The sequence below is a fragment of the Melospiza melodia genome, chromosome 2, assembly GCF_035770615.1.
Source record: "Melospiza melodia melodia isolate bMelMel2 chromosome 2, bMelMel2.pri, whole genome shotgun sequence".
NCBI classification, from domain to species: Eukaryota; Metazoa; Chordata; class Aves; order Passeriformes; family Passerellidae; genus Melospiza; species Melospiza melodia.
In genome coordinates, this window is record NC_086195.1 from 62,102,008 (window position 1) to 62,116,335 (window position 14,328).

General features: G+C 50.0%; 1 protein-coding gene across 1 annotated transcript; it reads right to left on the minus strand.

The window, feature by feature from the left end:
* Nucleotides 1-1,222: 1,222 nt before the first annotated feature.
* On the minus strand, nucleotides 1,223-8,859 carry TRIM45 (tripartite motif containing 45). Its single transcript, XM_063148419.1, has 6 exons — nucleotides 8,534-8,859; nucleotides 5,652-6,385; nucleotides 4,551-4,680; nucleotides 2,656-2,770; nucleotides 2,322-2,448; nucleotides 1,223-1,557 (listed from the first exon to the last, which is right to left on the minus strand). The coding sequence occupies exons 1-6, from the start codon at nucleotides 8,857-8,859 to the stop codon at nucleotides 1,406-1,408; spliced, it is 1,584 nt and encodes a 527-aa protein (XP_063004489.1). The 3' UTR covers nucleotides 1,223-1,405.
* Nucleotides 8,860-14,328: the final 5,469 nt, after the last annotated feature.

The window sequence follows — 14,328 nt, forward strand, 5'->3', positions numbered from 1 at the left end:
GACTGTTTGACAGGGAAGCTTTCTGGATGATTTATGGAAAGCTATAAACAGCATTCGCATAAGGATATCTATCTCCTTGGCTGAGAAGAAGTTCCAAAACTGGCTTTGTAAGAGGAACAAACAACAAATGGGAGACTTCTAAGGCTGAGCAAACAAACACAGCGCAGGTTTCTACTATTTACAAGCCAGCTGTCCTAACGCAGAATGCAAGACCCAGTCCTTGCTGTTGACAGCATTCCTCTCCCTCCCTGAGCTCCCAGCAGTGGGACCTTTGTGCCCAGCTCCTCAGGCAGAATTGGGAGCCCCTAGCCACACACACCTACTGGCAAGGTTACCCTCAGGGCAGTGGTGATCCCAGCCTCAATGACAGAAATGTGTTTTCTAAAGGAAGGTCTGCTTCACCCAGGCAAGCAGATGGCAGCAGGGTGGCAATTCCCCTTCCAGGGAAATGCCTCTTCTTCCTCATCACAGATGCATTTCCCCAGCTATGGGTTGGTAAATGCCTTGTCAAGGTTGCACAAGCCAAATCCAGGAGTTTTGCTGTGTTCCATCTCCTGTGCTCCAGCTCTGGACAGACAATTGGACCTTGTGTCTGTGAGTCCAACTGGTGCTCAGGCTGCCCCCAGATCTTCCCTTGGTGAGCTGGGCACTCTCCTGGCTCCCCCACCACCCCCAGCAGCACCGTGTCCCACATCATCTCCATGGAGAACAAACAGGCCAGGTGAATGATACTCTGATTGCTGCTCCTATCAGTGCCAGGAGGTTTTCTGGGCCCTCCTGCAGATACATTACTGACTCACCTTGCCTGTGCTTTGCAGGCAGGGTATAATGAGACTACAGTATACCCAGAGGAAAGGTAGGAGTTGCAAACAAAGAGCAGCTCCCAGAAGCTTGACTGTGCAATGTGCACACATCCAAGGCTGGAATCCAGATGCATATCCAACAGGGAGGCAGAAGCCATATTCAGGTTGCCAAGCCCTTCCAAGGCATGATGACAAACCCTTTGGAATGAGCAGCTTTAACCTCATCAAGAAGGACAGCAGAGGCTGTTGACCCTGCAGAATAGGACACATCTTGACCCTGCTGTGAGGTTACTGCTCAGAATGAGTTTCCCCTTAGAACATGTTCTTACAGGCCACAAGTCCTCAGAAGTGTAGGCAGCAGTACAATTCCCAGAATTTGCTCATATTTGAGCACAAAAATAACTTTGCATACACACCACTTGGTGGAACATAAGGCACAGTTTTTATTTTCCCTCATCCCGCCTCTCTCAACTCACACCCATCATGCTGTTTGCTGGCAGCAAGGCTGTGCAGGGATCGATCATATGGATCCTCATGGATCATCTGTGCTCCTGGAGCAGCCAGCAGCAGTGCCCTGCACTCCCAGGAGCTCACCTGGCTGCTCAGAGTGCCACTGTCCTGAGCAAACTCCTCTGCGAGGTGTCACTGGGGGGCCCACACAAACACTCTGAGCTCTCCTTCACTTGTCCACAGCATGACCAGTGGTGGCAGCCAGGGTGACCTTTGTGTCCATGGCCACAGCCTTGGTACCCACCTGCAAGAGAAGAGGCACCAAAGTGGGCCAGAAAATCCCAGTGTGGTATAGGCTTTGGCCCCAGGACTTCTCTAAAGTGCGCTGATGAGAATGCAGCATATTCAAAGCCAAAATTGCCAGGACCCCATAAATAAAGAACAACTCAATAGCTGGGGAAAGCTGATGATTTCTATTCTCCTTCCCCTTCTACAGCAAGACATGGGCATCCAGAAACCCATGCCAGCTGCTTGTGACTATGGCCAAAGATACAGATCAAGCACAGAAAAAGGAAGAGGTTAGTTCTATCCTAAAAACACACAAAACACATGATGACACATGCAGGTGAAGCACAGGGAAGATGGTTGGGATTAAACAAGCAAGGGAGTGGAACTCTTGATCTAAACACAGACTGAGGCTTCTCCAGAGCTGGTCACTGTGTGACACAGCCCACAAGCTCCCAACATGTCTGCACTGGAACAGGAACACTGTAGGTGCAATGCTGCTCAGCCTCACTCAGAAGGGCTGAAAGGCTGAGGTGCCCTGCCCCACCTCCTGCACAGCTGGCTCAGGTCCCTGACTATGGGATGTGCCATAAAGCCCCTCTGTGTGTCCTGCTGCATCTCTCCCTGCTGCAGTCACCCCACCAGAACAGGTGTACCCACAGTCCACCACATTCCTGGTGCATGTCCAAGGTGGGAGTTGGCTGAGAGTATCTCCTCACACCTCCATCCACTAGGGAGGACCAGTGCAGCAAATCCTCCAGGTGCCAGCAGCTGAGCACCCACCTGGCATGGTGCCACCACAGGCACAGCGAGCAGCTTTCTGGCCTCCACTGGAGCAGAAGGTGCAGCAGTGAAACACCCCCGGGTGCTCCCGGAACTTGGGCTTCACCGTCAGAGTGAAGGGAGAGCCCTGCAGGGGACAAGCAAACAGAGAGATGCTGTCAGATGTGTCTGCATTCCCAGACACCATCTGGGTGACCCTGTCAGTCACAGATCACTAAGCTCAGCCTTGAACTGCTACGTGGTAGAAATAATCCTTAGACAGATTTGAAACAAATGCCTAAGAAAAGAAAAGTAGGTACAGAAGAAGCAGTGCAAGAGAAACAAGAAATGCTACCTGCACATGTTGCCCTTTCACACAGACGCAGACAGCATACAAGCCTGGCTCCTCAGGGCTGTAGGAAATACAGTAGGTCCCATCACCATTATCACTCACTGTTGGCTTGACTGCACTGTGAACAGTGGAGAGAAACCCAAGAGGTCAGTGACTGGCAGAAAATTGCTTTAAATGTAAACCAGAGTTTGGCCTAGAGTGGCCTAGAGTGGCTTTCACACACCCCTGCTGCTGGAAGCTGCAATTACCATACGAAGGAAGTCACACAAAGCCAGTTGCTCTGCAAGGATTTGTAGCAACCTGCACACCGAAAGGCAGAAGATGACACATAGCACACTTATAACTCAGATAGTCCCATCAGATAAGAGCCCACAGAAATGGGGTAAATTCACAGCCTCAGCAAGCAGCTACCTACAGAAAAACCTATTAAGAAGTCAGGATATAATAGGGTAGGTTTGAACCACTTTAAACACTCTCCCAGCTGCACTGACCCCAACTCTTCCCTTCAATGCTGAGGAGTTCTAGGTCCCTGCTGGTAAACTCTCCCTTTTCCTAGTGAAGCTCCTTGTGTTTCACAGGGAATTCTGGTGAACAGAGTGCTAGAGAGAAAGCCTCAGCTGGTTACTCGAGGATAAATTGCCTGCTCCACAGGAAGACGGAAAACTTTTCACAGACAATTATCAGGCAGCTCTGCACAGAGGAAGGTGTTCTTGCTAATCCCTGCTAATTAGTCTCCCGGGCCCCATGACATGACAGTTTATAATCTGTATTCCCCACCCCCAACACTTCACATCAATACAGCTGCCTACATAATTTCCTGCCATGAACTGTGTGGTGATACCTCATGCTCTTCTGCAGCTGTTGTGCATCAAAGCAAAGCCAGACAGCTTTCAGCAACCCATGCAGCGAGTGCATGCAGCCAAGACAAGAAACAGAGTTAATGTGGCCACAGCGACCTCTACCCCATCAAGAGAAATCCAGAAATCCCTGGGGCATGCACCTTCCTAAATTATGGGTGCACTTATGGAAAGAAGGTGCATTGGAACAATACTCTTGGACAATGATGCTCTATTGATAAGCATCTGTGCAGCCAGCACTGCCTCTGTGTGCTTTGTCAACACAGCAAAGGGTTTTAGCATCCTGTCCCTTTTTTTCATCAGGTCATCCCATCATGAGTGTTCCTGGAACAAATTAATGCTGGCATCTGGTTCCAGCTACTATAAAACAATAGATGTTTTTCTTAAGAACTAACCCCCAACTGGGTCTGCTTTTATGCCTGGCTACTCTTTAGTGACAAGTGTTTGGAAACAGTTATAATTTTTTTCTGGTTGGTCATTTTCCTTGTGGAAACACTGAGGAGCTCAAGTGCAGCCTTTCCTGGTTTTGCTAGAAAACCTTCAAACATGTTACAGTATTCAATGCTTGCAACTACAGGAAAAAGAACTAAAGCACAACACAGATTCTTTCTCCAGAACATGAAGAAGGCACTTCCATCAGCTGTCAGAGGTTCATGGTGCTGGTGAACTGTCTGACTTGTGACTGCCATACAGGGGTTGCAATCACTTACACTGACTAGGCTTTAACAAAAGCAGGAGCCCCAGGTGTCTGCTGGGAGCAGTGAGAAGGAACAACAGCAACACACACAAGGAGAGTTGAATCCTTTAAGAAGCTCAAATCACTCAAAGACTTAATACAAATCTCTGTCAGCAAACCTCAGCAATCACTGTCCAGCCAAACACAACCACTAGGAAGCAGTGTGGGAAAAAGAGTAGTGCCTTTTCCTCTACAGATTCTGACCCACATGCTGAAGGACACCCCCACACCCACCTAAGCAAGCAGGGAGCCAGGATAAGGGAGCAGAAAGGCTAAGCCAGGGATTTCCTGTGAGAGATACCCACCAGTGGCTCTTGTCCCTGTGGGTGATGGTGACGCGCACAGCCTCTCCTCCGCGCCCCAAGCGCTCCCCCGCAGTGTCCCTGCACAGCAGGGTAAAGCCGCTCAGCTGGCTCTGACGGGCACTGTGGAGATCTGGGGAAAAACAAACACCAAAGCAGAAAGAAACAGAACTTCAAAGGATTCGAGTCAAGCCATCACTGCCACCTCCCACCTATTTTGCAGAGTTGCAGCTCCATCAGAGCACAGCCAGGACTTTGCTTCCAGGTTTTACAGCTCCTTCCATGCACAGGGAAAAGTCAACACAACTCTGGGTATCAGGAGAGAGTGGGAGCCATGGGTTCTGAGAGATGTCTGGCAGGTTTAGCCCAGAGATCTGCACAGACCATTGGGGTGTTTTTGTCTGTCACTCTAAGCCCAGCTGGCACCTTCCCAGAAGGCCTCAAGATGCTCCATGCAACCCAGAGGAAAAAGGACCAGCCCCACTGTGCCCCAGAGAACTCAACACCCACAGTTTGGCATGGAAGGGATTGAACAAGCTCTGGGTCTGTCTCATCTGCCCTGCACAGACCATTACTGACCACAGCTGGCTGTGCTCTGTGGGATGGGCTGAACATTATCTGTTTGCTGGCCCAGCTCCAAGTCCTTAGTGAGCAAATACCCATAAAACCATCAAGGTATTGCCAGGTACTCCTATAGCCATCTCAGCAGAAGCTGTAATGTAAAAACTTAATCAGCCACAAAGGGGATCTGCCTGGGCTCATGCTGCAGAACAGCCTGGAGCACCAGCAAAGCATCACCTCCTGCTATTGCAGGTGCCATTCCCACCCCGAGTGAGCCCTCCTCATGTCTCAGCCCCATGCTGAGGCTGCTGATGTTGTGGAGGGTAGTGCCCTGTGCGCTGCACACCTGGATGAGAAAAGCTGCCTGGTTCCCTGCCCAGCACAGCTCCCATAGGCAGGCAGTGCAACCTCTGCCCTGGTCAGTGTCTGGACAGCAGGGAGCCAACAGTGCCAGAAGCTGCACACCATGTGGGTACAGAGAGCAGAGGGGTGACTTCAGGGAGCAGTGCACTCCCACTCAGCTGCTGTACAGCACCCCATTACCTTCCCCATGCAGGGTACATCTGGCTGGATCGACCACTTTATTGAGAATGGCCCCAAAAACTTCATAGCCACAGCACTGCCCTGCCCTCTCGTGGGGGGAGAAGTGGATCCTGTCATCCACGCTGGGGTGGGTGCTGTAGGCAACGCTGTTGAGCTGTGTCAGACGGCTGGACACCACCCCCTTGGAGATCAGGATCTCCACATCTGAGCCGCTCGTCAGGAGGTGCTCCGTGAACTCCACGCCTGTCCTCATGTCCAGCAGCAGCTGCTGCAGCTGCGCCTTCTGCAAGTGCAGCAGGTTTTCCTTCTGCACCTTCAAGTCCTCCAGCTGCTTCAGCAGCCGGTCCCGGTGCTCCTCAATGGCTTTCACGTAGCCCCTGGCAAAGAGGCAGATCTCCGCGGCCACTGCCTCTGCGCGGCTGCGGACAGCGCCGCCCATCCCCTCGACCTGGCTCAGCACATCCTCCAGGGTGTCCAAGTGCCGCTGGCTGCTCTGCAGCAGCTCCCGCAGGGCGTCCCCGTGCCGGTGGATGACATTGCTGGCGAAGTCACAGGGGTGCTGGCGGTGCCTGCCCAGCACGCAGTCCCGGCACACGGGCTGGTCACACTGCTCGCAGAACAGCTGCAGCTCCTCCGTGGGATGGGAGGGGCACAGCAGAGGCTTCCCGGCCTGGCTGCAATCCTTGGTGCTCTCCAGCTCTGTCACAGCATGGGAGGCCGTTTTCTTCTGTCTCCTAGGCAGGAGCAAACACCAATCACTTTATGCATGTTGGACACAAAACACAACAACTGAGACCTTTTGCAAACGCCTATTTGCAACGGGCTGCAAGTCACAGTGTGCACTGCTCCCTCCTGTCTCCACTGAAATTCCCTGAAAGGACTTGTGCTCCCAAGAGCCAGGCTCCACACAAAGGAGGAGCTCGTTAGGGGCTGCTCCCAAGCTTCCAGAGTCCCCCTGAGTGCACGGTCAGCCCGGATTTCAGACACAAGGCAAATGAGCTCTGATATTCCTTAGGGGAAAATCTCATTCAGGCCACTGCCAGAAGACAGTCAAACAGTCAAACATTTAATGTTCCAAAAGTCAAACCTGGCTTCCTTCTGCTTGCCAGGTTATGTTCTGCTCAGAAGAGACCAAAGATGGGACACAAAGAGCTTGTTATACCGCAGACATCTACCATGTCACAGGGCAGCACTAGAATATTTCCATTCTTGGCTATTTTGGACACTGGGGGTTAGTTTTTGAGAAGGATGTAAAACCCTCCTCTCCTAATTTGTCTCCTGCACTAATGACTTGTGGCAGTGCAATGGGAGCTCCAAGCCATAACCAAAGACACTCCAAGGACCAAGCTCTGCAGAGTTGCTCTGGAAACACAAAGCAACCTCACCACAGGTTCTTATGCTTCTCCTTTTGCTTCCCACTAACCTCCCTTAGATGCAGCACATTTTCAAAGCCTTCCAGTGTTGTGTGACTTCAGTCTAAGATCTCTCTCACTTGTTCCCAGGAGCGCAACCATGGCACTCAGAACCATAGAAACCTTCCCTACACACCAGGAAATCCTTTCAAAATGGTTTTCCTTAGCCCTCTGACATCAACTAAAACAAGTGAGTCTGTAGATGCCAGTGGGGTGAAAAAATGATAGCAGTAAATACTTTAGGAAGAGGGTCACTCACAGGGACAAATTTTCTGCTGCTTTCTCTCTTCTGAAGTTATCTCTGGCAGAGCAGCAGGCTGCTATTCAAGGTCTCTTATCACTCTTCAGCAGCTCCACGGGGTATGAGGCATTAGCTAATCAGAATGGTATGCTGAAAATTACACCCGGAGTAGAAAGGTAACTAAGAGCCTAAACTATTTTCCCCACAGGCACCACTATGTGCAGGGGGGCAGGGCAGGAGGAATATGTCTCAGTTCCTTCTGGGGAAAGAATTTGCTAATCAAGCAGAAAGGAGTAGCAAACATGGAGGGAACAGGCTGAGTTGCTTAACCCAGGCTGAGGCTTCCCTGGCTTGTGCTGTTGGGTGTTTTTCTGACCCTGCCTGTCACCTCCTTGCTTCAGAAGGCCGTTCAGGCTTTACATCACTTTTCGTCTTCAGTGCCTTTTGTCCTCTGAGAGATTGCCTGGCTTACAGGCCTCTGCACCCCTCCCCTCTTTGACTCCTAACTCTGCTGCAGTTACCTCTTGTTTCTGCAATAATTCTACAACATGTGTCAGGCAAGCACACAGGTTGATCATCAGCAGGTAGCAAGCACACTAGGCAGGACTTCCACAGGACTTTCACTTTGCCTAAGCGTGCCTTTACACACAGACACAGTAAATGGTCCTGCAGGTGGAGAGAGGCAGAGCAGCAACTTAACATTCCCATTTTCCTTTGGGAGATGTGTCTTCCCTTTGGGAGATGTGTCTTTTCCAAGGCAGGACAGTACAGCATGTGAGGCTCTTGTCCTGCTGGTACCTGCCCATACCCCTGCCTGTAGCCCAGTGACACTAAACTGAGGTGCTATCCAGCATGTGGACACCACTACAGGCAAAAGGTGGCTTGATTTTGGACTCAATGGCCAATAACATGGCTGATGGACCTATTCCCGGGAAGTTCAAGAAGTGTTTGGACAACACTCACAGGCTGTCTTGGGCCAGGACTTGGACTCTATGATCCTTGTGGGTCCCTTTCAGCTCCAGACATTGTATGATTCCATGCTAGCAGCTTGCTCGTCCCCACCCGTGTACAGAGGATCCCTGCGGACATCCTCAGGCCAGGGGTTGTGAGCAGTGGGCAACACCCGGGAGACACGCCAATTCTTGCTCCGGCTCGCCCTGAGCGGCTCCGTGCCCGCTGCGCCCTCCCTCAGCCGCGTGTCCCGCTGTCCCCGTCCCGCCGCCGCTCACCTGTGCGCCCGGCAGCAGAAGCGGCACAGGCGGAGGCCGCAGGTCAGGCACCGCCCGGCCGCCGCCCCGTCGGCGCAGAGGTCGCACCCGGCGGCGGCCCGGCCGCGGCTCCGGGCCAGGCAGTCGGGGGGGAGCTGCCCCACGCCGCCGGCCGGCAGCGACAGCTCGGCGTCGCACACCGGGCACAGGACGGGGCGGGCGGCGCCCGGCGGCCCCTCCGGCGGCCCGAGCCGGCGCAGGCAGGGCTCGCACAGCGAGTGCAGGCAGGGCAGCAGCCGCGGCGACGCGCAGGGCTGGGCGCACTGCGGGCAGCGCGGCCCCGACATGCCGGCAGCCCGCGCGGCCCCTCACGGCCGCTCCGCCGAGCATTCCCGTCGGGCACGCCTCGCGCCGCCCCATCCCACACCGCGGGTCCTTCCCCGCCCCGGCGCCGCCCGCCCCGTGAGGAGCGCGGGGGCCGCGCTGTGAGGGGCGGGGGCTGCCCGGGGACCCTGGTGCTGCTGCCTGCCGCGCCGCTCCTCCTCCGGGGAAGGCGTCCGGAGGCATCCGGCAGCGCCCTTTGTCCTCGTCCCCCTCACCGAGGGGCGCAGGGACGGACCCGCTGCTCCCGTCCGCGGGCACCTGCGGGGCTGTCTCCGCGGTTGTGTGGGAAACGGCCCCTTCCCACCCCACCGCCGGCAAATCATGCTTCCACTTCTAGTTCTAAACTTCCAGGTTTACCGCCTGACTGGCCACTGCAGCCTCTTTGTCCGTCTGCTGGATGCCTTCAGGCCTTTTTCCTTCGGATCACTGGAGAGCTGAGCGAGAGCGGTGAAACTTTACCTGGGACGGTGCAAGGCGGCCGGGCTTCCCTGCGGCTGCCCACCGCGACGGGCTGGTGGCTGTCCTCAGTCACTGCCCCGGGAACTGGGAATGCTGCACAAGGCAGGCTTGGAAAGCCCAACGTCAGTGAAGCCCTGCATGATGCCCCGTGGACTTTGATGGCATCTACACGGTTGTCTTTATCGGTCTGATGTGTAAGCTCTTCAAAGGCTGAACGCAATTCTTCTTGTTTTGAAAAACGCTCTTTTCTATAAAGTGTCCTCTAGAGTACTGCATTCAGCCCTCAATAATTGAACTTTTTACCAGCCTCTCCATTAGCTTGCCCAGGACATTCAGTAATTTACCTGTCCCATCCTGCTGGCCATTTTGAATATAATGTAACATGAAGAGCATTTGAGACTTCTGGAGTTTCAGTTCCCTAAGTCAAAAATCAACAGCCAGGAAGATTTCCAGCCAGGTTTTTGTTTTTACAACCAAATGGACCTCTCTGTCCCTTCAGAGAGCAGTAGATAAATACTTAATATCTGTATATAACACCAGTAAATATTTCCTCTGTAACAGATGTTAATGCCACTGATGCCCAATGGCTTAACACAAAAATCGTCTTCTTCTTCTGATACACTCAAAAACATTTCTGTGTCTTTTATGTTGTAATACAAGATCAAAGTTTTAGGTCATGATGAAGTGTTTTCAACCTCAAAGCCAATCAAAAGAAGAAAGATGTTCCAACAGCCTTCTTCACATTAGCTATTAGTAAGTGCAGTGGTTACAGAGGTTAGAGAGGATAAAAGCTGCAGTAATTGTGAGAGAAGATTACTTGATAACAATATTCAATATTGTCACAAAGAAAGACTGGTTCTTTTAATCATGCTGGAGGAAAGAATAGTAAATGGCCCTGTAAATGTGGGTGTGGGAAGAAAACTGGGGAAGAGTCATAATGTCACCATTGTGCAGAGAAGGTCAGCTACCTAGAGAACAGCAGCATCTTCCATCACTGCAGAGAGATGGTGGAATAAGCCATGACTGGCAGTGGCAGAGGAAATCTGAGGATCCAGACCAGCTGATCTGATCACCTGCCCTGCCACTGCTCAGGTTGGAGCACAGATTGCTGCTGAGTAATGCATTTATGAGTTACCAGTACAAAGCAGGAGCACTCTTGGGGCGATTAGAAGAAATTGCAGTGAAATGGGCTGGAGAGAATCAAGGGAGCCCTGTGAGACTTGGGGAAAGAAAGGAAAAGCAGAAATCCAGAAAAAAAAAAACCAAACCAAAAACTGAACCCTCAAAACAGGAGCTGCATTAGTACAAACTCATGATTCCCTTTGGTTACCTTCTCCATAATATTGCTTTCTTGGGTACTGTCAGCCAGTGGAGGAAGCCCCTGTACCACTACATCCTAAATTGGGGAGGGACAAGAAAACTGGAGCTCTGTGAATATCTCCAATTAAGCACATTGGTCTGCAAAGCACTGCAAGAACTCGACTGAGAGACCCTCTCCCATCTTGGATTATTCAGAGTTTGCTTTGTAACTGATCAAAATTTACAGATGAAGAATCCAATGTGTTAATTTCTATACGCTGGAAGGCAATAAAGGAGCATAGTTACATAAATAAAGCAATGATAATGTCATTCAAATTAAGCCAGTGTTTTCCTTTTTCACAAGAGTTGATGGATAGCTTATTATTCTCATTTGACCCAAGATCTACTTGAAATTAAGTCCTCTTTAAACTTGTTTTCCTGCCCCTATTGTTAATGATGCCTATCAGAGCCTCCCAGAGTAGTTGCTCTGAGTGATCTGGTCTTTCCCCACTTGACTTTCACTGCCAGCTCCTTCCTCTTTTTCCTGTTTATCTGCTTCTCATTTTCTATGATTAAGCACTAGATCATTACACTGAGATATGGAATATTTGTTTCCTTCTCCCTTCTTGTCAAGGACTTCTGACTAATATTTCCATTGTATTTCCTAATTAGTCTCTTCTGGGGAAAGCTTTATGCTGCTTTGCCATTAATATTTTTATGAAGGAATATTGATAAAACTTTTTATAGCATGTTCAAAAAAATCTTTAAAGCATGATTTCCCTCCTAGACTCTGTGAGGGGTGTTGGTATAGTCCATTTATTAAATTTCGAATTGGATGCCTCATGCTTTCCTGAACTTATTTACTCTGATAATTTTAGGGAGTTGTTTCTGGATATCCTGTCTTAAGAAACAAATAAACTGAAGAAGTGGTGAAATGGAAGTCATTAGTGAACAGGACTGAAGAAAAGTCCAAGATGACTTGTTGACAGAAACCTGAGAATTTGTCCAAGTAGTAGAGCTTAGCTAAATGGCAGCCAGAGGAGTGTGGAAAATGACTTATTTGGGGAATTTACAAAGGAAAGACAAGTAGAACATACTGTTGGCTTCTTTCCTGCTGACCAACAAGAGCAGTTTTGCTGTGAAATTTGTCAGCCCTGGGAACTACTGTGTTTCAGAGACTTCTCTGAATGTGGCAGAGCTGCCAGGCTTGGTCTGGGAGTACTTGGTTCACCATAACCCAGCTGACAGCTCTTCCCCTGTATATCAACCTCAAGAAAATCCAACAAAGGACTTACAAACATCTCCCAATTTAGGCAGAACCTCTCCCTCAGTCAGCTAACAATGCATTTGAAATGATGTGGCAATTGAATGGTGAGAGGAGCATTTCTGTGAGGCACAGAGGTGGTGTCATTCCCAGCCCTCACTTTCTGCATCCAGCCTGATGCCCATGGTCTCACCACACTATGGGTAAAAAATTTCTTCCTAACATCTAACCTAACTCTCTCCTTTTTTACTTTAAAACCATGGATGTTTTAAAAGGAGGTGCCATTTGACCTTTACTTGTGCTGGGCCTCAAACACACACAAGTAAATTGCTCCAAGCCCAAGTCTCACATGACAAAATTTCTGCAAGCCGATGGCACATGGGGGAATGTGACAGCTGCACCAGAAGGACAACACTGATCTCCTGCTTGGGAACACCACTTGGGACAGAGAGAGAGGACTTCTGTCCTGAGATGTCTCACATATTCTACAAAGCATTCCTAGGGGAACTCACTCTTCAGAGAAACACCTTCACTACTAAACATCTCCCTTTGCACATACACACTCTCTCTTTTACATTTGCCAGTAGCTTTTAGTCTTCAGGCTTGTGTTGAGCATTGGAGACAAAACTAAACTGAATCCCAAGTTACCTCATTTAACATAAGCCCATGTATCTTCATTTTCATGCTGGACTCCAAAGTATTTCTGTGAGCTGCTGCTGTCACACATCAAACCTGTGCTCCAGCAGGACTTCAGCCACTGCAGTGTGACCTGGGAGAGGTGAAGGAGGAAGGCAGCCAAACAGCACACCTGGCACCTAAACCTCTGCCCCTCACTGAGTAATCACACATCATCACACGTGGACTTGGCTTAACCCTGAAATATCAAAGAGAAGGGGATAGGGCATGGAGATGGGCTAACACTTAAAGCATAGAAAGAAAGCAGCAAAAGATGTGTGGATCTCTCTTGTCCTCCAGATTTGTGACAGGAAACACAGTCTGAAGTGGTCAAGCATTATCCCTTTCAGTTGGCAGCAGCAGCTCTTTGAAGACCAAAGCAGCTGCAGCCAAACCACCCAGCAACACAGGATTTGTGCAGATTTGCCCTTGCTGTGGCTTCTGACCAGACATTCCTACTTTCCCCTCCTGCCTGCAGCTTTCCAACCACCTGCTGCCACTTTCAGCTTTCTGCTGCTATATATATTCTTTTTAATCTCTCCTGAATCCTGCCTACATTTTCTGAAGGGAAGATGAAACTGGATTTTTTTCCAAGGAGGCTTTTCTAAGGAAGCAAGTTCTTCGTGATGTCAGCCCAATAATCTTTTTTAGCTTCCCTTCAGCCATATTTGAGAGAGGGAAGTGATCTGAAAGGCTGTAAGTTTCTACATGCAGAAGATCATAGAATCACTGAATACTCAGAATTGGAAAGGACCCACAAGGATCATTGAATTCCAACTCCTGGCCCTGCACAGGACAGCCCTAAGAACCACACCATGTACCCAAGAATATTGTCCCATCGCTTTTTGAACTCTGTCAGGCTTGGTGCTGTGCCCACTTAATACTGATGCTGAGAAGACAAATGGAGTTTTTTTTTTTTTTTTTTTCTTTTCCTTCACTGCTAGGACCACGAGACAGAAGGATATTACAACAGGGTATTTCACTGAGATAGAGCTAAGAACAAAACTCTGGCCTTGCTGCAGGGCAGCGAGAGCAGGGAATTCCCTTGGATGAGACTTGAGGTCAGTATGAGGCCTGACCAAGCATGCTTTTACTCATACGTGTACACACAAAGAAATAGAAAATCTGATTGCCTGCAACAGGTGTGCAGGAAGACTAGTTCCCTGCAGGAGCAGATGTCAGTCTCATGAGAGTCAGCACTTTGTTTCAGACAGGTAGAGGCCAGCCTGCTTATCAAGCAGCAAAGCTTGAGTTGGTGAGTCGAATTCTAGCAACAGCTGCAGTTTGTTTCTTGGTCTAGAACAGACAAAAAACCAACCCTCCCATAAAACTCTCTGCACTAGCAGTTTCTCAGACACTGCCTCAAGCTTCACTAGCCTTCAGCATTCCAGCAAACACACTTCCCTGAAATCCCAGGGGCAGCTCATTTCTAACCACAAGAACACTGTGTGACCCCAGCCTGAACCACAGCAAGTCACAGGCTGTGGAGGAGATGGTGGGAGGTGACTGGAGACATCTGGAGTGGAAGTGTCCCTCCCATTTAGAGACTTCCAAGTTAAAGAAAATAGATGACTCAAAGGATGAATCCCAATCCTGCATTCTAAAAGGAATTCTCATTAATTCCAGAGCACTTGTAGCAAACATTAGCAGAGGCAACAGCATTAACCTGTGGCACTATGGTTATTGCTAGCAGTCCCATCCCAACTGTTTAACTGTTATTTCACAAAATACAGAA

Bases quoted from the DNA above. Each gene is read 5' to 3' on its own strand.
- TRIM45 (XM_063148419.1), bottom strand. From the start codon at position 8,859: ATGTCGGGGCCGCGCTGCCCGCAGTGCGCCCAGCCCTGCGCGTCGCCG. The intron at 4,681-5,651 runs GTAATGGGGTGC...GTTTTTCCCCAG, and splicing joins ATGTACCCTGCATGGGGAAG to ATCTCCACAGTGCCCGTCAG. The intron at 2,771-4,550 runs GTGGGTATCTCT...CACTGTTCACAG, and splicing joins CACAGGGACAAGAGCCACTG to TGCAGTCAAGCCAACAGTGA.